General features: G+C 36.5%; 1 protein-coding gene across 1 annotated transcript in view; it reads left to right on the top strand.

Annotated features, from left to right (window-relative positions):
- LOC145672825 (calcium-activated chloride channel regulator 1-like) overlaps positions 1 to 27,094 on the top strand; it is a 170,910-nt gene that overhangs the window by 96,520 nt on the left and 47,296 nt on the right. The window contains exons 12-14 of the mRNA XM_081741974.1: positions 8,205 to 8,316; positions 21,281 to 21,384; positions 24,167 to 24,333. Of these exons, the coding sequence (XP_081598100.1) occupies positions 8,205 to 8,316; positions 21,281 to 21,384; positions 24,167 to 24,333 (383 nt within the window). The remainder of the gene's footprint in view (positions 1 to 8,204; positions 8,317 to 21,280; positions 21,385 to 24,166; positions 24,334 to 27,094) is intronic.

Here is a 27,094-nt window from a genome sequence, read left to right as displayed (position 1 = left end):
CTTCATATTCAAATTGGAACTAGCTCAGAACTTCATACATTTTTTTACCACCAGGAAAAAATAGTATCTTTTAAATATATGGGAAGAGTCACTTCAAAATTTGGCCCATTCGATCACCTGTAGTAGGACAATTTTCAAATTCGAAATTTCATTAATTTTTAATTTTGTCCGATTCTTGTACAGTTTTATACCACCAAAAAAAATTTGTAACAAATAAACAAGGGTGGGCTATTTCAAATTTAAAAAACATCGATCATCTGCAGTACGACATCTTCAAATTCGAATTCTAACAAGTTTAGAATTTTATCCAATTTCTGTACATTCTTGTACCTCCAGCAAAACATTTTATACAATTCAAAATAAACAATATGGGGTCATTTTAAAATTTGGCCACTTCGAAAACCTGTAGTAAGACATAGTCAAATTCAAAATTTAGTTAAATGAAAATTTTCTCTAATTCTGGTACATTTTTGTACCACGAAGTAAAAATTTTTTACCCTTCAATTAAACCAGAGACGGTCAAATGGTCGTCCCTCGTTTATTAAAATATTACAACTTTTTTCTTGCTGGTACAAAAGTATTCAAGAAACGGACAAAATACTGAGCTAATTTAAATTCAAGTTTGAAGATTGACGCACTACAGGTGATCAAATTGGCCAAATTTGAAATGATACTCCCTCGTTTATTTGAATTTTACAATTTTTTTCTTGATGGTAAAAAAATGAATGAAGCTCTGAGCTACATAGAATTCGAATATGAAGATGTGCACTATAGATGTTCGAATTGGTCAAACTTTGAAATGACCCCTAGTTGTTTATATGAATGGTACAAAATTTTTGGTGGTGGTACAAGAATGTACAAAAAATTGGACATAATTCTAAGCTGTTAAAATTAGAATATAAAAATGTCGCACTATAGATGTGGGTAAAATTTTAAAATAGTCCTCCTTCGTTCATTTAAATCGTATAAATTCTTATTGGTGGTACCGAAACGTACAAGAATTGGAAAAATTCTGAGCTAATTAAAATTAAAATTTGAATATTGTCGCACTACAGATGATCGAATTGGCGAAATTTTGAAATAACCATGCCTCGTTTATATACATGGTACAAAATTTTTCTTTGTGTTAAAAAAAATGTACGTAGTTCTCAGTTAGTTAAAATTCGAATAAGATGATGTCGCACTACAGGTGATCGAACCAGCCAAATTTTGAAATCGCCCTGGTTTGTTAATTTGAATGGTACAATTCTTTTCTTGGTGGTACAAAAATGAACAAAAACTGGACATCGTTCTGAATAATTAAAATTAGAATTTGAAGATTCCCACTACAAATAATCGAAGCAGAGAAATTTTAAAATGGCTCTCGCTCGTTGATTTGAACGATACAAATGTTTTTATTGGATGAACAAAAATGGACAAAAATTGGACAAAATACGAAAAATTGGAGCTAGTTAAAATTCGAATGTGCAAACGTCCGAAAGGTGGAAACATCCGTGGAAGGTGATCGAAATGGCCAAATTTTGAAATAGCTCATCCTTGTTTATTTGAATAGTATATTTTTTTTTACTTTGGGTGGACAAAAATGGACAAAAATTGGTAGAAATTCTGAGCTAGTGACAATTCAAATGTGAACATGTCGCACTACAGGTGATCGTAGTGTCCCAAATTTTCAAATGGCCTTCCCTCGTTTATTTGAGTAGTACAAAATTATTTCTTGGGTGCACAAAACTCGACAAAAATTGGACAAAATTCTGAGCTACTTAAAATTCGAATTTGAAGAAGTCGCACTACAATTAAATGGACGCGACTGATATGATGATGAATTTTCAGAATTTCCTCCCCAATTTCTGTGAAGGAGAGGGATGCTTTCACAATTGTCCTGTGAAATCTGCTGGAAGCTGCTGCTACTACTATTTCTCCTCCTCCTCCTCCTCCTCCTCCTTCTTCTTCTTCTTCTTCTTCTTATTATTATTATTATTATTATTATTTCCCTACGTATACACCCGATACTTACCATAGAAAATTTAATTTTCGTAATTATTGACAGGATATAAACCAAATTTCGTGAGCAAGTACAGCCCATCGTCTAAAGAATAACGATCGCTACATTTAGTCACCAAGCTTGGCGCAGAGAGGTTCGGCTTAGCTTCTATGCAGTACTTAGTCTCTCGACAACTACTTCGCAGATCTAAACAGCACTTGGTGGACAAGAAGCCTCTCGTTTAAAGTACAGTCGCTCACATTGAAATTCGGTTTTTATTAGGAAATGCCCAAAAGAAGACTGGATTTGGATAATAAAGGGTCAAGTAAACATAAATTGTAAGGCGAAAGATACGTGGATATATATGAACGCTGAAAGAAAAAAATTGTGACACAAAATACTAATCAACGCTTGATAACAGGATGTGAAACAGATAATGGACCAAAAATACCTCCCATTAATATTCGGTTTCGATAACACCAACGGTGTTTACTAGTTTCTGTACTATGTAAAGGGTATGGTATGGTGACAAGACATCTACTGCAGATAACAGCAGAAGAGAAGTCATGGCAGAGATGTATAAGGAGTACTGAACGTTGTGATTCAAACTGGTTACATTGACTGTGATGAACATGGGTAGAAAAGGTAATAATACAAGTCTCGAACAGTGGCAATTGGTGATCTGTCATCATGCAAAAGGGTGTAAACACGGTAAAATAGCTGAAATATTACGCATCCCTCAAGAGTATCGTTAGATACATTGTCAGGATGTATAAAAATGAAAATTGAATAGAATCCATACCACAAACTGGGTAGCCCATGAAATTGTCAGATAGTGACGAACGTGCTATTCTTCGCAAAATTAAAAACAACCCCAGGCTAAGTGCATTGAGTATTACGGCATCCCTAAACTCCGAGTTAGGCAAGAACGTTATCGCAGAAAGAGTTCGTAGAGTGTTGAGATATTCCGTGTTTTATGGTAGGGTACCAAGTAAGAAATCGTACGCAAGTAAAGTCAATAGAAGAAAACATTTAATTTCGCTCGAGAACATGTGGATAAGTCGGCAGACTGGTGAGAAAACATCTAAACCAAATACCTCAAATTTACTTTCGTCCACGAATAAGACCCACTTACCCACATGTTTTCGTGCGAAATTAAATCTTTTTTCTATTGATTTTAATTATGTACGGTCTTTTACTTGGTACCCTACCATGAAACATGGAATATTTCAACATTCTGATGACTGTTTCTTCTATAACGTTCTTGCCTTACTTGGAGTGTAGGGATGCCGCAATCAGTAACGTAGCGTGAAGTTTTGAAATGGGTAGGCTGAAATTAGATTCGTACCTAGAGGGTGGCTAGGAGAGGCCCAATCTTCTGAAACTTGCAATTCTTGTTGTATGTATATATGAGTGTAAAGTGAATTTAAGTTACCACCCCCCCAAAAAACTATCCCGCCCTTATTTAAACGATCACGTCTTAGTGTTATGACTATGCTGTAATGCTTGATAGAAAAATGCTAATCCATGCAATATATTTTTCATTCAATGCAAGAAAAAGTATAAGAGTGGTTCTCCTTCATATTTCCCATACACATACGGTTTCCTTACATATGCGATACTCGCATATCACACATACACTGTACTACTGTTTCAAAAAAACAAATAAAAACGGATAGCTATAAGACGATCTCAAGTGTAACTTCCCCAAATCATAGACAAACTTAGGCACTTCACTCACAACAACACATATCAGCATACTAATGGAAAACAGTGGAGCAGTAACTCACAGTCAATTGATGATTTTTACAGAAAAGGCTATTTTTAGATTGAAAGTATGAAAAAAAAGAAACTATACCTCATCTGAGACCTCCTTCAGTATCGATCTTCGAAAAACTTGCGGATAGCAACGCAATGCAAAAAATACAATAAGCAATTATAACTGCTATGTCAATTATCGAAAACTAAAATGTAAATTTTACGCTGTGATAATGCAAACCAGTGCGCAATAAGGTCCCTGGTGTATTAATACTATTCATAATAACATAACAGTTTTATTCTCTCTGTCTCTCTTTTCTTCTTGGTCAAAACTCGTTACTGAATGTGAGCTTCTAAATTTTTCATAGAATCTGTTCTATACTTTCTTACAAGACCGCATCCTGTCGCTTTTGTCTCGCCAAACACCCGAAAGGCTAGCTTTTCGTCAACATTCGTCTACTTTCGTTGCATCATGTTGAATTTGTGTATAGCTCAAGAAGTTTTCGTCTGCTGAGGGTGGCGGAAATGTGATTGTCACCGCCCCATTCTCCTAATTCAGCGTTTCCCAACCGGTGTGCCGCGGCACACTGGTGTGCCGTGAATGGTCCGCTGGTGTGCCGCGAGTAAATCGAAACAAAATTATTAATTCTATAGCAATTAAATTGCAAGACATAGGGAAAAATGTATATTTGTATTTCACATTACTATGAACCTCTAATATGAATCTACAATTTTAAGTTTCATACCGCGTTACTTTTCTGTACATGTTTAAAATTGAAAAAAGTATTTGTTATCATTGTTATGACCATTATTCCTTCTTTATTGATGCAGACTATTTCGTAACCTGAAATTTTAAGTATTCAATCCTTTTGACAAAACAAACATGCATACGAATTACCTACATTTCTGTTTTAAAAGTAAAAGAGATTTGTTCGTTCGTTATTTAATGATTTTCCTTCTTAGTGAAAGGTTGGATACAGTTTTCGAAAAAGAAAACGTATTTTCGAAAACCTAAGTCCTATATTTCATTGTAATTGTTTTCTATTTTTAAATTAGAATGAAAAATAAACATAATGATTTACCGCGGTGGAAAGCCAGTGATCGAGCTTTCTACTCTGTGAGGAGATCAGTAATCACAGAAAAAGACCACGGTATTTTATATTTACATATAATGAAATCTATTAGTGTGCCGCGAGAATTCAAATTACGCCCGTAGTGTGCCGCAAGTTGAAAAAGGTTAGGAAACGCTGTCCTAATTCCATGAGAGAAGCGGAAGGCTAGCCGCCGATAGCCTTCAATGTGTTCTTGCAGAAGCTTCGCTTCAACTCACTTGATGTTTAAACAGCATATTATAAAATAAATCCATTTTAATAAAATTAATTGTATCAATATCCAAAAGCAACATTTGAGGCTGATGTATAAATAAATGGATAGGCTTAGCCTTATAGCCTCAATGGACACTACGTCCCTGGCCGCAATACTCATTGCACTTAGCCTAGAATTGCTCTTAATTTTGCGAAGAATAGCACGTTCGTCACTATCTGACAATTTCATGGGCTACCCAGTTTGTGGTATGGATTCTATTCAATTTTCATTTTTATACATCCTGACAATGTATCTAACGATACTCTTGAGGGATGCGTAATATTTCAGCTATTTTACCGTGTTTACACCCTTTTGCATGATGACAGATCACCAATTGCCACTGTTCGAGACTTGTATTATTACCTTTTCTACCCATGTTCATCACAGTCAATGTAACCAGTTTGAATCACAACGTTCAGTACTCCTTATACATCTCTGCCATGACTTCTCTTCTGCTGTCATCTGCAGTAGATGTCTTGTCACCATACCATACCCTTTACATAGTACAGAAACTAGTAAACACCGTTGGTGTTATCGAAACCGAATATTAATGGGAGGTATTTTTGGTCCATTATCTGTTTCACATCCTGTTATCAAGCGTTGATTAGCATTTTGTGTCACATTTTTCTCTGTCAGCGTTCAATATGTATCCACGTATCTTTTGCCTTACAAATTATGTTTACTTGACCGTTTATTATCCAATTTGTTTTTGGCATTTCCTAATAAAAATCGAATATTAATGTGAGCGACAGTATAAAAATAGCAATATTTGGTTGACTAGCTGGGCAACACAGACTGTGCTCCACAGCTTTGCGCGCAGAGAGTTTCTTAGTTTCATTCACCGACAGTGTTGTTATTGTTAGTGGTATTATCAGTAAGAACACACACTGATAATACTACTAATAATGACTAGTAATACGTAGAATGTATTCCTGCTAATATTGTTTGATATATGGCACTCGTTAGGTAGCACGCTCCTAACAATAAAGATTACTCTTTAAGAGAAGATTTTTTTCATGTATCAACTTCACGATTTAGCAAAAACCTGATTTAGTACTCCATAGACTTACAACTGTCATCCTCTGATTGAAATATTATGTGTAAATTCGGTTGCATCTGTCTAGGCGTTTGTGATAGCAAAAGTACTGTATCCGACTTAATGTACTTAAAGCAGTTAGGAGGGAAGATACTTTTGTTGGCGACTATACAACACAAGCAGTGAGACAAAGGATGAAACAAATATTGATAGAGAAAATTCATCAAATTATTCTTCTGTTTTATTATTATTATATAAATTTGCATAATTATTTAGTATTAACATAATGATGAGAAATTTTCATAATCGGTTCTTGGCACCTTACCACATGGAAAGGAACTAGATGAGGTATTTCTTCTCTAACACAAAGGACAACACTGAACATTTATACAACTGGACGACATACTATACAAATAAGGTGTAATATCATTGGATTGCGTAGAAAAGCAGACAGTAACACTAGATATGATGCCATTGATAGGTGGTTTTCTACCCCTTCCTTTGGTTCGACTATCGAAATATATTTCCTGTTGACTTAATTATTTTTTCTTAATTGTTTCGTAAATTTATTTAATGCAATTGCTACAATTTTATTCAAATTATTATATTTTTCTGTTATTCTGGTAGCAATTATTGTTCCATTCCTCATTTGTGCCTGTTGTTTTTTTTAGTTGAATGTCCAATAATTTTGAATTGTAATAAATTTGTTGGTAAACTGTAAAAAAAATATATAATAATATAAGAAAATAAAGAGATATAGGTTTAAAAAAATGATGAGAAATAAATTCCTTTGTTTGATGACGGCGATCTAAGATGATGTACAAGTGAACAGTGTTTTTGCATGTTATAACTTTTCATTATAGACATTCCCAAAGATTTTGACTTTAGTTGAACTAAGTTGGCTAAGAATATACAAAATGAACTATAGTCATATGAAAAGCAAATTGTAAGAAGAATATGTTGCAATCCGAAAGTGCGTCTAGAAATGATTGAAGTGCACAGAAATTGGCTTTTATCTGCAGCATCATTACACTGGCATCACTATCTGTATTGTCTATGACATCATAAACAGCACTGTAATATGAATAATCACAATGAGCAACATATGTTCTTCTATGTCAAGAAGAGTTGGTTTCCTCACTTGTTCAAAGTTTAGGTCTCTTTTCAGCTCTAAAACAATGTTGTTTATTTATTTATGCATATGTCTGCACATTATCAACATCTACGAATGAGGAATGACATTCCTTGCCTAGCACACTATCCTGGGAAGCGACAGAAGGAAGAAAACGGATAGGGACCTGTGTGTCGGCATTTGGTACAATCCTGGCATTATTCCGGTGTGAATGTGGAAAACCCACGAAAAGCATCACTCAGAATGGCAGACCCGAAGAAGCTGTTATATCTTTTCGACCAAGCGTCCTGACTGGAAATCGAATACGGGACCACCCGTACCAAAGGCAAGAGCGTTAGTGACTATGTTATGTGGGCCCCTAAAGCAACATCGGATCTGAGCATGCACCTTAATGTGAGATGAAAATCGTCGATGTTGTCACGAGCTGGCAAACATCCCATTTCCCATGCATCACGAACCGGCGAAACTGCCAAGTCTTGATTTCGAGAAAAACGACGCACGTTGAAAGTCGTAAATTTTGCGTTTCTTGCAAATCTTTGAAAAACTTGCTCGAGGCAAACTTATTGGAGGCTTCACACATTTCTGGAACAAAATACAAGTTGTTCTAATATAAACAGTAATACATACCTCAACATTCGCACTTTTGCCGGTTCATGATACGTGGAAAATGGGATATTCGCCAGTTCGTGACAGTATCGACGGTATGAACCTGGAATTGGAGAGGTCTTTCATTTTAAAGGAGAACTTCCAAGCTAGAAAAGGAAACTCGACAAAAAATGTTTTTATTATTTCCAATATCAACTTAGCTTATGTCAAAATAGGTGGTAAGAATCCTTTTTTGCTTCAATCTTTTAATTTTCTCAGAAACTGATTTTATGAGTTATTACTCGCTTCTCAATTGACATATTATATGCCTTACCTTTTTTTTCTAGTTTGGACGTCAATATCATACTCGTTTCTCCTTCTGGTAAAGAATACACCACAACAAATGACATGAGAAACATTCCAAGTAGAAGTATTACCTTCAATATCGACAATGCGGAGGTTAGTGTACAATAATATTTAATAATATATTCTTTATATGGTATGATATCAGATATAATCTACTTATAGTTTTCAAACTTTTACTAGTGATCACGGGCGCCCGAAGAAAATTTTCTAGGGAGGGTCTCATCTCCATGGTTGCTATATTAGTCTGGCATTTCTAGTATTTAATATATAAGATTTCCTGTACTACGTATACATTTTCGTGAACCTGGATGGGGTGCTCAGGCCCCACCCTGCCCTCCCATTCGGGCGCCCATGCTAGTGATTTTCCTGATTCTAGAAGAAAATCGTATTTCATGGATTTTAGCAAAAAAGAGAGGTTATTAGGTGATTATACAACTAAATAACGTAAATAGTAATTAGTGAATTCCTTTCTCAATAATTGGCGAAGTCGAAACCCCAACTTTAATGGCCCACAATTTAATGACCAAAAGATTGGCCAGGAAAATATTTCACACAAGAACTGAGCAAGGGAACGTCTGTCTCTACCAAGTTTGAGCTTTAGATGAGTCCTATAGGTCGAAAGGATATAACCTATCCTTGTGATTTTTTTAAAAAATTAGGAAATTCAAATGAAAGACGAAAATGTTAATTTATCTTAATTTAAACGGTTTTAACCCTTTCAACTCAAAAATCACAAAGGAAAAACGTAAGCTATGTGGCGTACGTAAAAACGTAGTTTACATGCGTAAATCGTGCACTTTTTGGTCTTAACGTATGACTATGTGTAACATCCTGCAGCAAACGTATAACTAAAAAGGTATGTTTTATAATATTTTCCGTATAAGTGTTTTATCTATACGTACTTTCCGTATAAGTGTTCTATCTATACGTACTTTCTGTATAAGTGTTCTATCTATACGTACTTTCCGTATAAGTATTCTATCTATACGTACTTACCCTATGAGTCTTCCATCTAGATGCACTTTCCGTATGAGTCTTCCATCTAAACGCACTTTCCGTATGAGTCTTCCATCTAAACGCACTTTCCGTATGAAAGAAAGAATACATGATCTATGGGATAAATTATTGGAACAAATTGAAGTGAAAAAACAAGATTGAACATATTTATATGTAATTTATATTCATATATTTAATATTATATATAGTTTAATATTGTATATAGTTATATAGAGTTTTATATAGTTAATTTTATAGTTTATTTTTATGCCCATATATATGTTTATATTGCTGTATTTATAATCAGTTGTATGTAGTATAGTCTGTTATCTATATCTAATAAGCATCAGAGGAAGATTAATAAGAGAAAGTGTTAAGGCAATTGGTCAAGTATAAACAACAGGTGTGTCTGGAAAAGATAAAGACAGGTGGGAGGAGTCAGGCCAGATGGCCGAAAGATGATGCCCGGGGAAGTATGACCCAGGTAGCTTCCCATGCACACAAGGACTTTCACTTTTAGTATAAATATCTACGCTCTAAGATATCTCTTTCAGTTAGTGTCTGATGAAGACAACGTTAAGTTGTCGAAACCGTTACACTGTAATTTAGTTTTTAATAAACAAGTGTGTATATACTCTGGTCAGAAGTGTTTATTATTTCGAAAGAAATAACTGTACATAGGCGGTAAACTAAGGATCTCATATACAAATGGCCGTGTATAAGATATAACTGACACATGTAAACATACGTATACATATGTAATATACGGAAGACTGTTAGATGTCAGATCCATATACAACATCATGATGTAACATTTAAGCTAGAAAACGGAAGTACGTATGTAGCATATGGATAGCATAGGCTCCATACAGATTTCCGTACTAAACACATGGATTCCGTATATTTGTACAATATACCTCTGTCCGGATAACACATTTTTCTTTGTGTGTTCTTTTAAAGAAAATTAATAATTCTTATTTAAGGTTTACATCAGTTGACGCTTATAAAAATAAATACATCAGAGGTGGCTCTTGATGGAAGTTTCAATGGCAAAAATATAGTTTTATCGCCAAAAACTAAAAGAAAGAAAAAAAAACTAGTTCTTGCATACAAGAAACTGAAAAGTCAGTCATTCTTCCTCACCAAGCAGCGACGAAATTTCAATTTTCACCAATTTTATTTGCCTCAAAAGCCGCATCTGAAATAAATACATATTAGGCTGGTGCATATGAAATATCTGTACCAGTTGGGTTACTTCAAAAGATCAAAAGAGTGAAAATTATAATTCTTGTTTACGTACTTTCCGTATCAAATAAAGAAATGCATACAGGCGATCAGGATCTCACATACAGACGAACGTAGGGGTCTATATAACATATAGCAGTAGTATTTGCGTCACCCTGCCTAACTTTGGACTTTGACCCCGATCTTTATGACGTCATAGGTCAAAGATCAATGGCCTTGGCCCGGGGTCAATGACCTAGGGGTACTTAGGACCACCCCTCTAAATTTTGGCAGAGGTACCATGGCCCACCCCTAAATTTTGGCAGGGGTACCTAGAACCACCCCTTAAATTCTGGAAATTGCCAAATCTAAAAATTTGGTATGGTAGCCTAGGATCTTGTGTGTACCTCTATTAGTATTGGGGGTCCAACTCGTTCCCTTTTATGGGAAAAAAATTGCCAAAAAGTTAAATTTCGGGGGGTTTTGATCTAATTTATCCCCTTTGATGAGGTCTTATTACGTTATATAGTTATATGGACGTATACAGGGGTCCATTCCCTTTTATAAGATATGGGTACATTGGTGCACCCATTTATAAATTTGGGAGGGGTACCTTGGCCCACCCCTTAAATTTTGGAAATTGCCCAATTTAAACATTGATATTATAGTATAGGACCCTAATATAGATCGCTATAAATTTGGGTGGTCCACCTCATTCCCTATAGGGGTACAAAATTGCCAAATTTTAGTACAACCACGTGTTTGGTTTTTGGCCCAATTTATCCTCTTTTATGAGGTTCTATTACCTTATATGGTTATATGGGCGTATACACTAGTTCATTTCCTATCATAATACATGAGTATATTGATGCACCCCTTTAAATTTTTGAGAGGAGTACCTTGGCCCACCCCTTAAATTTTGGAAATTCTCCAATTTAAGCATTTGGTATTACAGTACAGGACCTCAATATGTATAACGATAAATTCGGATGGTCCACCTCGTTCCCTTTCATGGGTAAAAAATTGCCAAAATATAAACGTAAGCAATATGTTGTACCACGTGTATGGTGGACCATCCGAATTTATCGTGATACATATTGAGTTCCTGTACTATAATACCAAATGCTTAAATTGGAGAATTTCCAAAATTTAAGGGGTGGGCCAAGGTACCCCTCCCAAAATTTTTAAATGGGTGCACCAATATACCCATATCTTATGAAAGGGAATTTACCCCTGTATACGCCGATATAACTATATAACGTAATAAGACCTCATCAAAGGGGATAAATTAGGTCAAAACCCCCCGAAATTTAACCTTTTGGCCATTTATTCCCATAAAAGGGAACGAGTTGGACCCCCAATACTAATAGAGATACATACAAGGTTCTAGGATACCATACCAAATTTTTAGATTTGGCAATTTCCAAAATTTAAGGGTGGTGGTCCTAGGTACCCCTGCAAAAATTTAGGGGTGGGCCAAGGAACCCCTGCAAAAATTTAGGCGGGGTAGTCCTAAGTACCCCTAGGTCATTGACTCCGGGCCAAGGTTATTGACCTTTGACCTATGACGTCATAAAAGTCGGGGTCAAAGTCCAAAGTTAGGCAGGGTGACGCAAATACTACTATAGCTGACGTATGTAACATAGGTAGGCCTCTGGGTATGTAATATACGGAAGACTATTAGATGCAGTGTGGTAAATGAAGGGGGAGAAGGGGCAAATTCCCAGGGACCTCTGAACACTTCCTCGGATCCTCGTTCCCTTTGTGCTTTCTAAGGGGGGGATTTGGTAATAACATCAAACCTTGTGACTGATATTAAAAATAAAGTAAGTGCTCAAACATTGTGAAACTTGTTGTTCATTAAAATTAATGGTTTACCATTAGGCAAACTCAAAGCAGACAAACTAGTTATTTCTTGGCTGAAGGATGGACATCATTCCACTACGGATGATTTACCCGAAAAAGTTCTGGAGGCCAACAGGAAAGAAACCCAATTTCAAATTTGTTTTAAGTTGCCAAATTACGAGTGACGGAAAATGTATACATGTATTACTAATTGCTTATTTGTGTTATTCAACTTTGTACCTAATTTTTAACAAGTATCTGTTCTACCTTTTCTGTATAATACTGCTTTTTAAAACTAGAAGGTAAACTACTTTGAATAAATGTTCATAATAATTGCAGTTATGGATATTTGTAACTTAAATTTAACGTGGTGTTTTACTGATTCCACAAATTACAATTATGAGCGGGTACCCAAGCACTTATATACGTTGGATATTAGAAAAACTAATTTTTCAAGTATTTTGTGAGAAAAGTACTGTGAACTGAGAAATCATAACCTTTTCCATATTGTACAGGGGTATTTTCCTGCGAGTAAAAGTTTTTTTAATGTGTTGAGGAATTAACACTTGCAAGAATACTCTCCTAGTACAAGTTTATTTTAGGCACACACTCTCTCCCCTCCCCTACCTCGAAGTGCTTCAATTTCCACACTGGCATGATGTAACATCTAAGCACAAAAAGGCAGTACTTTTGTAACATATGAATAACGTATACTCCGTAGAGATTTCCATGGTAAACTTATGAATTTCGTGTACTTGTACAGTATACCGCTGTACGGATGACGGATTTTTCTCAATGCGGAACGAAATTTTACAGACCAGCGGCGAATGGCGTTTTTACCATTGTTGACTCAAATGCTGTCTTATAATTTTTTTCGGCTTGCTATGCACAATTTTCCAGTTCGAAATCGTGAAAAGAGAAAAAATCGTTTGCAATTGGGTCAATCCATACGAAGTGATCCAAGGCAGATTGCTCGACTACGTCCGAAAATTATAAAAATTTGAATGTGATGAACCTTGTGCATGAGAAGGTCAATAACAATATTCACGTTGTCGTATGTACACTCCGCATCAAAAAAAAAGCGATACCTAACGGAACCGACTATACACTTTCTTATCCCATAATTGTATCTGGAAAAGAGACCACCTCTCTCTCCTCCTTTCTTCTCTCCCATACTAAAATTAGCTAACAACATGAACGCAATTCTAATTTCAAACTACACATGTACTAGTATCGATAAAATCCAATAAAAAAACTGACACGAAACAAGATTTATAAGTGAGAAACTGAAGCGCAGTTGTTGATGTAGGGAGAAGCTGAAACACACACAATGAAATATTGAAACCAAAGGATGTCTACTACACAGAGATTCAGAAATGAGGCCGAGAGAGAGAGAGAAGAGGGGAGAAAAAGAAAAAGAAAAAGAAAAGGGAGAACAGATAAAAATGTGGAACCTAAACGTAGTAAGAAAAGTTACTGTTCTTACTGTTCTAACATTATAAAGTTCTGTTTCAGAAATCCAACAGTAATACAGAAATAAAGTTTGTTTTTACGTATGTTTTCAGAACTATTCGAATATATAGAGAATGCTTTAGACATTCATTAACCCACTTTCGTAAAGGATAGCATACTCAAATTCCAGTAGAACTGTAGATCTCCGAGACACATCTAGAATTATGTCAAAAGTTTAACACACATGCTTTGTTTTCGCGTGGCTTGATTGCAAACTCGGTAGTGTTCCTTGGAAGTACTGATCCAAAACACATTCTAATAAACCCAGTAGGTAGCGTTGGTCATATCCTTCATTTCAGACTACTAATGCAAACTGAACAAAAAAAAAAAAGAAACGAAAGAAGAAGAAGAAGAAGAAGAAGGAGAGAGAGAAAATTGAATGAGTGCTATTTTACTGCTAAATTTCTATAAGAAATATCCTATATTAAAAGTCCAAACTGTATCGTAATGAAAAGTTACAAATGTTCGAAAGGAAAAGTTTATGTTTCTCAGAGATGTAACATGTTTCAAATTTCACGTGAATAAAACACATTGAATTATAGGATGGAAACAAATTTTGTGTCGAACTAATATAAATCAAATTTCGTTTTCAAATAACCAAAGAGGTTACCATTTTCTAGTCTTTTCCGAAGATTTACTTGTTTCGAACATCCAGCATCGAATTCCTCTCTTGCGGATATAACGCAATTCGCACAGATAGAATAAACAGACTAGAGGTCAAACGGGTTATCGCGTCAGTCGGATGATGTTGGTTAGGTTATAGACCACCACTGGGTCGAGGATTCAAGCCCGTAGTGACATGGTAATTCGACTGAGACTCGGTAACCCAGAGGATTAAAAAGAGATTTCAGTTATTCCTTTGCGTTTAAACAGTATTTCTGTCAGAAATGACTGGAGATGTTATCCCCAGAGCACGAAAAACACGACACCGAAGTTTCCGGTTAATTAGATTTTCCAGACAACGAATATCGGGCTCTTGCTCCGTTTTAACTTTGGAACACCCACACGCAGATGAAGTGCGTGTGTGTGAGAGAATGAGAGAGCAGACATAAGTGAAAGATGCTAAGACAGGATAGGGAAACGGCAAGAAAGAGAGGGGGGACGAATATAAATATGAAATATACTTATCATTGCAGAGTGTGATGTAGAATGCACACACTGTTTACTTGAACTATCACCAGTGATGCAAGTTCTCCAACAGAAGATAAATCTCTGTTTGCAGCCATTATTTTGTGCGAAAAAATCGTACAACCTGATGGGGAATCGAACCAAGATTTCCATTTGGAAGTCTAGCGCTTTACAACTACACCACCGATTGCTTTATCCAAACTTTGTTTAACAAATGGTGTAGTCTTTCTTTCTGAGAAAGATAACACGAAAAGTGTATACTGCAGATCAATTATATGTTTTGAATGTCCTGGTAATTCCCTTACTCTTTCCCAACCAACATTCGTAAATTATCTCTTTCATGATACAGGTGTTTGCTTCCACATTCTTACGTATTGCTCGTCCAGTATGATAAGTCGATTCTTCACAATCACTTTGTAAAAAATTAACTTTGGCGTGAACAGAATTTGAACCTATGTTACATAGCTGTATTATTCACAAGGCCTTTACTTTACCCATACACTATCATGCCACATGAAATTGCAACCCAAATATTACTTACTATAGCCCTGATCTTTGGAACGAACCGGCTTCTTCCTGTAAGGTTATTTGCACCAAAGTGCACAACGAAATTCATTTATTCGACGCGAATAATAATAAAGTACGCGAATAATAATAATAATAATAATGACCTATATTATTATTATAGGTTTGGAGAGCACTAGTGGTGAGGATATTTGGGTTCAAACTAGGGATAGCAGTAGAATTACAGCAAGAGAAAAAATGGGGCACGTGGAAATACGTAGGAACAAACTATGGTTCGACCAGGAATGCATTAAACTAGCAGAGAAGGGGAAAAAGGCGAAACTGCGGTGGGTAGGAAATTCGAACGATATAACTACACAAAATTTCGTTGGCGTTAGATGGGAAACTTCCAAAATGTATAGAAAAAGAAAAGCAATTTTTTGAAGGCTAAAATTAACGAACTTGAAGATAATAGTAAAAAACTTGAGACATGTGTAAGGGGACTCTTAAATTTAAGAAAGGGTATCAACCTTGCACTTATAACTTAAAGAAAGATGACGGAATAATTCTCGCTGATACAGTTAGCATCTTGAATAAATGGAAAGATTTCTTTTATGATTTGCTTAACACGCATCCAAAAACTAATGTTCGTCGGGAAAGGGAAATGCACACAGCAGAACCATCGCTATAATGAAATTAAAGAAACACAAATCTCCTGGTATAGACGAAATTCCGGCTGAGTTAATTTTAGCTTAAGGGGAAAAGTTTGGAAGAAGATACACAAACTCATTCTCCTTATTTTAAATAAGGAGAAATTACCACAAAAGTGGAAAGAATGAATCATGTTAAAATTCACAAGAACGGCGACAAAGCAGATTGTAATAATTATCGAGGCATTTCTCTTCTGCGAACATCCTATAAAATCCTCTCAAACATTCCATTAGCACGATTGATCCCATACGCAGATGAAATTATTGGATATTATCAGTGTGGATTTAAAAGAAATCAATCAACTATCGATTAGATATCTACTATTTGATAAATACTCGAAAGAAAATGGGAATACAACACCACGGTACATCAAATATTTATTGATTTTAAAAAGGTTTACGAATCTTTTAGGAAAAAAACATTGTACAAAAGTTTTGCAGAATTTGGAATTTCGAAAAAGCTAGTTAGAATAATTAAGATATGTTTATATGAATCCCAAAGTAAAGTTTGAATAGGAAAATTCTTGTCCACGAGCTTCCAAGTCGAGAATGTCCTGAAACAAGGAGATGCGTTGTCGACATTATTATTCAAGTTTATTCTGGAGTATGTTATATGGAAAATCGAAGGTAGTAATCAGGGTCTAGAGTTGAATGATATTCACTAGGTTATGGCGTATGCTGATGATGTAAATCTGATAGGAGATGGTATGAGAACAATAGAAAGAAATGCATAGGCCTTATTAAAGGCTTGCAGGTTTAGAAGTAAATGTAGAAAACAAACTAAATACATGGAAGTTCGCTGGGATTGTAATACTGCGAATTACTGTACACGGAGAATATATAGTCTTGCTTCTAAATAAATATGCAGGGTTGCAAACCAATATACCTACATGGAATCAGCAGAAAAAGTACAGAAAATTACACTTTTAAAGGGGCTGTATTTTGGAATCGCATAAATTGGGGCGTTCATAAATTTTGTGCTGAATATTATTGCTTATGAAGAGTCTGCATAAATATCCATAGCTATGATACTACTGGCAACGTAGATTTACTGAGGTTCGAAAGTTGAAGTGTGTGATTTTTATGCCATTTTTGGAGAATAATATCTCAGGAGGGCAAAGTGCTAAAAATTGCTGCTTAAGCCACAAAATAATTCTGTATGTGAATAAATTATTGCGAAGAAAATTACGACTATTACATGGAGAAAAGAGTAAGGACATGGCAAAAACGCGAAGAAAGCACTGCGTGACGATGGTCGTAGCCCGGAGAAATATAAATGTGTGGATACTTTTCGTGCCAGATCTCAAAACCTACGTACGGTTCAGCAATTAGGCTGCTTTCGTTTGCGTTAAGTTCTGCAAAAGCTTGCGAGTAGCGTTTGTTCCGTCTTTCTAGTTCCATGATCATTGCCATATCTATATGGGATGGGGTGAGCTCCCCCTTGTACCCACAATACCCATCGCCTAACTGGACCGCGGTCATTCAGGCACTCAATGTATCAGCAAAGTATCATTGAAATACAATCACAGTTACGAAAGTTAATGTGTTCACAAGGTTGCTTTACATCTATGTATCCTATATAACGCAACCTTGGAAACATATTAACTTCCGTAACCTGGATTGGATTTGAATGATACTTTGCTGATACATTAATACCGCGGTCAAGTTCGACGTTGGGCGTCGTGGGTGCATGGGGAGCTAGCTCCCTCACCATATATACGTGGCAATGTCATGGAGCTACAAAGATGGAACAAAAGTCATTCCCAAGCTTTTGCACGACTGAACACAAACAAAAACGGGTCTAATTGCTGCACCGTGCGTAGTTTTTGAGTTTGCATGAAACATATAAAGATTTAAATTTTTCCGGGCTACGACCATCGTCACGCACGTGATATCTTCGCATTTATACCATGTCTTCACTTCTCCATGTAATATCAATTATGTTTTTTTTCAATAGTTTATTCACATACAGAATTACTTTGTGGCCTAAGCTGCAATTTTTAGCACTTTGCCCTCCTGAGATATTACGCCCCAAAAATGGCATCAAAATCACAAACTTCAAATTTCGGACCACCATAAATCTACGGTGTCAGTAGTATCATAGCTGTGGATATCTCTACAGACTCTTTACATGCAATAGTATTCAGCACAAAACTTATGGACCCCTCACTTTATGTGATCCCAAAATACAGCCCCTTTAAAAGCGTAATTTTCAGTAGTTCTTTCTTTTGATTTCATGTATTGTTTTGCAACCCTGCATATTTATTTAGAAGCAAAACTTTATTTTCTTTGTATACCTCAGTCTCTCCTTTAAACATTCGTTTCTGTTTGATGTTCGTCTGATTCGTACGTCCTGAGCAACTGTAATCTTTGTAAACGCTTGTAAATGCAAAAATTGGCACTCCACCGACAACAAAGATGGTCACCATTCGGGAACACTTGTACAAACGACAACGTGAATAATGTTATTGACGTCTTCATACACAAGGTTCTTCACACTAAATTTTTTAAAATTTTCGGAGATGGTCGAGCAACCATTTTCACCATTTTTGGATCACTTCAAATGGATTGACCCAATTGTGTCCTCCATGGCGCAGCTTCAGACAACTATTTAACAATTGTCTGCCTTCTGAGTGACTGGGTACCCTAACCGGTTTGCTGGACTGTAGTGAATTTGTAATTTTAAACACCTAACCTTAGTCCATCAATTTGTTGTGTTGCTAAGGCGTGTTTCCTACCGAACTTAAAAACAGATTATTGGAACCAATCTAATAATAATAATAAAACTAAAATGTTGTGGCAAATCTTGTAACTCCTCTGAAATAGCAGTTTGTATGTTTTCCCGTATTATGAATTTCTCAGTGTACTATGTAAAATCAATTAAACACAGTTTTCCTAAAATTCCTCATCATATAGACACGTAGATTAAAAAAACGCAAAGGACACCATACAAAAAGCATTGCATTTCCTCGTCTGTCCGATTTGTGTGATTTTTGGATATGTTGTAGCTGAGGACTCCCCATCAATTGTTTATATGGGCCAACTCTCTATGACCAACCTTGTGCCCTCCAGAGGTCACCAAAGGTCACAAAATTTGTTTTGTCAGACCTGTCGCAAAATTGGTATACAAAATGCTGTAGTGATGTAATGGTAGGACACAAATCGAAACGTGCTGTAGAAGACGTCAGCCGGCGTATCAGTCCTACCGTTGCCCGAAGCAGGAAACTTGGATCCCTCTCCCCACGCTGTTTAACACACCCCCGGCCTCCGAGCCAGCAGGTGACTTTCTCCATCCGGTATGTATGTGGAAAGCAAGGAACGATGACTCTGTTTCCTCGGTACATTTGTTAACTAGGGCAACCGGTTGTCTAGCCTTGCTACGTGATTTCATGCCTTGATGATGCCACACAACTAGTCTTCAGGTTCAAACTGTATACCTTCGAAACCGGAATTTTCAACCTCGCCTTCTTCAAAACTAACGGGCGGGGCAAGTCACGTTCTGCAGGATCAAGGAACATAGACAGAAATTTGTTGCTGGGATAGCGAATACTTGATACCTGTCTCGGTAACCCATACGCCACAGCACACTGGTAACGTGTGCTCAGCAATCGATAGTTCTTGCTCCTCTTTAGCACGTGCACTACCAATCTAATATTGAATTTTCGAGTAATTTCTTGGTGTCGTCTTCGGAGTGTATTTAGGTGGGTTCTTTACATGGAATCCAAAGTGGATGTTTGACGGAACCTGAGAACCGGGAGAACATTCGCGTACGCAGAATACCAGCCTCTTTTAATTGAACGTCAAACGTATATTGCGGGGGGGTCACGTTGTATCTTGTGAAAGTGCAACCAGACTCATGCTCTTTGGTGACCTCTGAAGATCACACGGTTAGTTACGTGGACAATCCTCATTTGCTGTAGCCCAGTATAACAAAAATATTTTTATGCCAAGTTTGAACCAATTCTGCCAACACTCGTTGTGTGACATTTAGTGACCTCTGGAAGTCTGGAGGTCATAGAGAATTGGCCCCATAAGAACAATTGACCGGGAAGTCCTCAGCTACAACATATCCAAAAATTACCCAAATCGGACAGACAAGGAAATGCACTGCTTTTTGTAGGGTGTCCTTTTCGTTTTGCACAATAAATTTTTAACTGTTCATCAATATTAATTTGTCCCTTTAAAAGTATTGCCAACCAGACTTAATACACTTGTGTCAACATTTTCTGCAATGGTCGAGGCACTACGGGAATAGAATTTTCGGTATGTGTTTAGCTGCTTCACAGATTTTGTCTTTATCTTTTCAATGTTTGCAAAACGTCGATCTTTTATTTTTCTTATATATATTCGGGAATAGTAAGAAGGGGCCATGTCCGTTGAATATGAAGGCTGAAGCATCATAACGGTGTTGTTTTTTATTCCAAAAAATAATGATCAAGCACGGAAATATGAGTGAAGTTTAATTGAAATCAAACCATTTCGGAACATTTTTTTTCTGCGAGACGTATCATGTTTAAAACGACAGAGAACATTGATTGGTAAGAGCCAAGTTATATGCCAACATCATCAGTAACTTCTCTGACAATAGTTTATTGTTTGTCCATAATAATTTTCTTCAGTTTTTTGACGTTGTCATTGGTTGTTGATGTGCTGGTAGTCCATTGTTCTCATGGGTTGCTTTGAAACGTTTTTAGCACTTGTAAGCGTTTGTTTTATTCATAGAAGACTCACCAAAAGCAGCACTCAACATTTCCGATGCGGTGCTGCACCTTTTCTATTCTTAAAGGAAAATTTAATGCAAATTATTTGTTTCATTTTCTGTACTAGAAAAAAATCGCCACGTAAACAAGAATACGTGTAACTTTGTCGACGGAAAAGTGTACCAACACAACAACAACAAAGAAAACAAAATTAACTTAATTGTAGCTATACAGTTCGCGAAATTGACAAAGATCCGATATTCTTGATAAATTCTATGTATTATCACATAATTTTCCTCCTGAAATGTCGTAAGTGATAGAAAATCATTTTGTTAAGAATTTATTGTTAATACTATTATATCTGCGTTTCATAAATTTGTACATCTTTTTATTTCATCTTATATTTTAAAATGTAATTATTACCTTCTATAATTATAGGCTGGTAAATGGACATACACAATTAGTAACAAAGGTAAAAATACCGAAAATGTATCTGTATCTGTCACATCAGAAGCAAATGATATAAATGAGGAACCTATCAGGTAAGTGCACTTCTATTTAGAGAAAGGTTTCACCAAACAAACTATTGAAAAATTATATCAGGTGTTCTAAAACTGGCGCACACGAACCATAGAGCACTATTTTACATTCCAAAATAAAGCAAAAATGTTATGCCCTCCGTGGCCTTGTTCAGCCGCTATGAAGAATCAAAATTTCACAATGTCGCAGATTAACTTGGAGCTATTGGCATTACTCTACGAATACAACAAGCAGTTGAAGCGATTGCTATACTAATAAGTGATGTTAGTGCCAATCAATATCGACTTTAGCTGCCATCTGGATAGAATCGATATAACTATTTGATAGATTGGTAGATCTAATCTATGGTTCATTTGCGACGTTGCCCAGACGAGGACTCGTTGCTTTATTTTGACTTGTAGAACAATTTTCTGTGGTCCGTGGGCGGCATTTTTAGAACACCCAATATACACGAGGTAACCAAAAGTTTTTTCCTTTCTAGTTTTTGAGTCCCATTAATCATGTGCTTAAAGAGAGGAAACGAAATGGCGCACATCCTGCCAAGCGGTCGGAAGTTAGTTTGACTATCGACCTTCAGTAACAAAGGCACGTTGTACACACACTGTAGTCATAGCCTGTCCAGTGTCGAAGCAGCTTGTTCGTGTGTGTTTGTTGTATGACCTTAAAGTTGGCCTGTCAGCTGCCGCATATACCAGGCACTTGGGAAGAATGCTGTGAACCAACGCACCGCCAGAATTGGTTTCAGTAGTTCCGTTCGAGAGATGTGAGCCTCTCTGATAAACCTCGCAGTGGACGACCTCATGTATTGGAAGACGAGGCCCTGAAAGCAGCCATCAAGAAGGACATTGGTCTAACGTGTGAGGAATATGTAGAAAGGTTCCATGTTTCTGCTGAAACAGTGAGACTGCACCTGTAAGGAATCGGGAAATGATTGAGTACTCTACACATTGTCGGCAGCGAACAAGGAACAACAAGTAACAAGCCTGTTTTCTTTGCTCACACGGCATCTGAACACACCCATCTTTTGAGCACTAGCCATCTTTTGATCCTTTATAATACTCCCAATCGTACGAGACATTGGTTGTGGCCACGTAACCCTGTTCCTCACATTTCCAGACCACCTCTTCACCCACGAAAGATAATGCTCTGTAGAATTGTCGTTAAGTGGTGCATTAGGAGTTCCTTCCACCTGGTCAGACCAACACTGCTGACCTCTACTCTCAGTAGTTGCAAAGGATGCATCGTGCATTGCGGAGGAAGAAGCCGGTATTGGCGAATCGCAAGGGTGTGGTTCTTGTACGTCAATGCCATGCTACATGTTTCAAAGAGGACCCGGAAGACCCTTCAGCAATTGGCTGGGAGACACAGTGCCATACACGATATTCAACGGACCTTGCGCCAACAGATTACCGTCTGTTTCATTTCCATGACAGGCATTTGCTTCAATTCCATGACAGCTATTTCCGTGTGATATTATTCGCAAATGAGGGAGACCTGCGCAATGCACTCGCTTACTTCTTTGTATCCACGACCGCCGAGTTTTATCACCAGGGTATTGTGCTGCTGCAGGAACGTTGGCAAAAGTGTTGGATGCTGATGGAGATTACTTCGAAATCTAAAGGTACTGCTCTTTGCTGTTTGTTTATCACTATTGAAGAACGGAAAGAGCTTTTTATGGTTACCTTGCTTATACATATATAATATATATAAACTTTTAAATTACCTATTAAGCTTGCACACATGTGAATGCAAAGTTTTTACTTTTTTTCCTACTAATCATGCCTAAAAAATGTATTGAATTTATATTACACTTTTGTAAATTCTTAAAACAATGTATGTCATAGGTTTAGTTTGGTAATGTAGAAACGTCAAGCAGAAGAACGCAATGAAATTATAATTAATCAAACTTCACATAATGAAAATATTCACGTATTTGGCGCGAGAGGTAATAAATAAATACATAAATATTGCAATTAATCAAGACTTAATGATAAATATGACCATTCTCGTCTCGTTTTCAAGTCGAGAATCGAGACGAGACAACAAATATGTTTGGATTTTTCTGAGGAAAAATGTGACGACATGTCTCATAGGAAATCCTACCTCTTCCTGCCATACGCGTAACACTACACATCCTACTCATGTTGATACGAGGTGCTACATTGTTAAATCGCACACCTCTAAAATAAAGTCTTGACTTCACCACTGTGCTGGCCACCCAAGACAACCTTCGATACCAAAAATGAAGCATATATATATATATATATATATATATATATATATATATATATATATATATATATATATATATATATATATATATATATATAATATAGTTACTTCAAACTTTTTGCCAAATCTGTTCAATCTTGAACTTTTAGTTTCAAGACGTTTTTAATTCAAAGACGCTTGCAATCGAGGATTTCTCCATTCGCTAATTATTTCATGTGCAAAAACCAGTCAATTGAGCATAGTATCGATATGAAATGAGAGTAACACCTCGCGACCTTCCCTGGTTAGTATCCTTGTATTTTTCGATTGAGTTTATTCTTCATTCTCTAGATCAGAGTTCCTCAACTTGAGGCACACGTACCGCTGATGGTATGTGAGGCATTGTTCCTGGTATGTACGACTTATGATGATATTAGTAATAAATATGCTTTGGTGGTACGCTAATAGAGAAGGTTGAGAATTGAGTCTTCTATTTATATTAAATAATTTAAACTTCTGTTTTTCGATACACACTCTATTAAATTCTTCCAATATTCTTTTTCTTTCTTACAGAATCCATTCGTGGATAAGTGCATTTAATGTAACTTATCCGTCGTATGCCAAAGTGTTTGCAGAAGTGAAACAAGGATACAACCCTGTGCTGAAGGCTAATATATCTGCAGATGTAGAGAGACCAAGAAATGGAAGTGTCACTTTGACTTTATTGGATAATGGAGTAGGTATGTTCACATGTGATTTGATTTATGTTGTGGTTTGTTGATGTTTTAGCGTCCCTTTTCAGCAACGAGGCTAAACGAGACGTGGACCTACAGTTTAATGTGGGATCCAAACCACTGTAATTCGTTGAAATTTCAATGCGCTTCCACCGAAATTCGAATTCCGAACTATGTGGAGCAGTATGTTTACAAGGTGCGTGAAGTCGTCCCCGACTTAGAGCACAGACTATGGGACTAGTGCCATTGATTAGTGCATCATTCGTGCTCGTTTGTGCAAGAAACCTCATCGTTTGTGCTTTATAAGTTTTGGAGGTATAAACGAAACTCAGGTAGGGGGCCAAGTTCACGCTGCTCCCCACCGACTCCAAGTACAAACGATGGAAATAGTGTTATTCGTTAGTGCATCGTTTGTGCATGAAACACCATCGTTTTTGCTTTATTAGTTCCGGAGATGTCAAGTTCGTGCTACCCCCTGACTAGTGATGAGCAAATGCAAGACCAAAACCAGACCGGGGTGGTCTTGGTCTTGGTCTTGCACATCCAGTCTTGGTCTTGGTCTTGCACATCCGGTCTTGGTCTTGGTCTTGCACATCCAGTCTTGGTCTTGGTCTTGCACACCCGGTCTTGGTACTGGTCTTGGTCTTGCTTGCAAGAGTCTTGCAAGACTTGCTTTTAAGAAATCTTATACTTTTCAAAGGTAAAATTTACTCTGGATATAAGGGATAATACATTCTACAATGCGCCAATAGTAACGGAAATACAATGTATGTTTTAAATGTAATATACTTTACTTTCGTGTATGATGATAGTGTACAACATAGGCGATTACCTTTATTTTTTTCAATGGGTGTCCACGCTTCACTACTTATAAGATACATCATTTCGTAATTTAATATATATATATATATATATATATATATATATATATATATATATATATATATATATATATATATATATATATATATATATATATATATATATATATTTTACCAGATCCAATGCTCCACTGAGTCCTATACTGGGGAGGTTACCCCTGAGACGCATGAAAAAAATCAAGACGACACAGAATATTGAAATACCATGAATTGCAAAATTATTTTTACACTCTAAAGGCGTCAGACACCAGACATTTTATCTTTTCCACCACGATTAGCTAATCATTGTAGGTGAACAAACTTTCAATTAAATATTGAGATTTTGTTTTACTGATTAGAATATGTACTCTATGGGGTAGAAACATGGATATTACGCAAAAGTGAAGAAAAATTGCAGGCTTCCGAAACATGGGCATGGAAGAAAAGGAGACAATTAGCTGTGTTAAACATAAAACGAATGATAAGGTGTTAGAAATATTGCAAGTAAGGGAAAAAAGAAGAAGTTTAGATGTTGATAAGAGGAGGAAGAGGAACTGTTTGGGATATTGGCTGAGGAAGAACTATATTATGAGGGACATGCTAGAAGCTATGATGGAAGGAAAGAGAGGGAGGGAGCGAAGGAGACTGTAGTTGAAGGAAGATATTAAAATAGAAAATTTTTACGTCAAGACGAAGAGACTAGCTGAGAACCATCGTACATCGAAGCTTCTCAGTTGCAGCAAGTAACCTGCCAATAATGGCAGAATAGCGATGATGATGATGATGATAGGTTTAGCAATATTGACCAAGAAAAGAGAGAGACAAAATTAAAATACTAATTATTATAATGAAACCTCTTAATATTTAAAAATAATTTAAGTGAAAACTGAAAACGACTCAACTCTCTATGACTTTGTGTAAACTCAATTTATATAAATAATTTTGACCTATATTAGAAATACGAAATAACGGCATGAAACTCTAAGTTATTTGAAATAACTGAACAAAATCAGTCTCACTTGTGAATATGGATTACTAGCATCAATTACCCACTTTGTTGGGTTATTTCTTTTAAAAAAATAATGTTTCGTTAATTAGTCACTTTTTATTATTACTAAAGCGCTCTCTGATATCGGTCATTTTCGAGGATTTTTATATTTCTCTTCCCTCCTCCATGCCAAATTGCAGGGCTGAATTTGGATTTAAACGGCATCAAAAGTGTCACTGTTCATCTCAGAGATCCCGAAAACTATGGATCCGGCACTAATAAGTCATTTTCAATAAATTTATATAGGCCCTATATATATCTCCTTATCCCCATGTTCAAGGCACGGAATCGGAAGTGTCACTGTTCAATCCCAATGACCTCGAAAACCATGGATTCGACATTGATATTGGTCATTTTCGATAATTTTTATATATCTCCTTCATCACCCTCCCCCAAGTTGCGGTGCTGAATTTGCACTTAAACGGGATCGGAAGTATCACTGCTCACTTTAGTGACGCCGAAAACTATGGATTCGACACTAATATTTCGTGTTTTTTGATCATTTTTATGTATCTCCCCCTCCCCCAAGTTATGGGGCTGAATTTGGTCATAATCAATATCGGAAGTGCCATTATTTAACAGAGCGACCTCGATCATAGTATTCCAAGCTACGCCAAGCTACAGGGCTGAATTTGGATTTAAACAGCATCCGAAGTGTCACTGTTTATCTTAGTCAGCCCCAAAACTATAGATTCTACTTTAATGTCAGTCATTTTCGATCATTTTTAAATATCTCTCCCGTCCCCCTCCCCTAAGCTTCACTGTCAATGTGGTATGAAGGAAACCATCTCAGGTCCGAACCCCATCATCTTATGTTAAAAATGTAATCGAGATCGGTCGGGTGGTTCAAGAGTTATTA

Source organism: Thermobia domestica, chromosome 16, assembly GCF_964235325.1.
Source record: "Thermobia domestica chromosome 16, izTheDome1.hap1.1, whole genome shotgun sequence".
NCBI classification, from domain to species: Eukaryota; Metazoa; Arthropoda; class Insecta; order Zygentoma; family Lepismatidae; genus Thermobia; species Thermobia domestica.
This window is presented reverse-complemented; position numbering and strand designations above follow the sequence as displayed.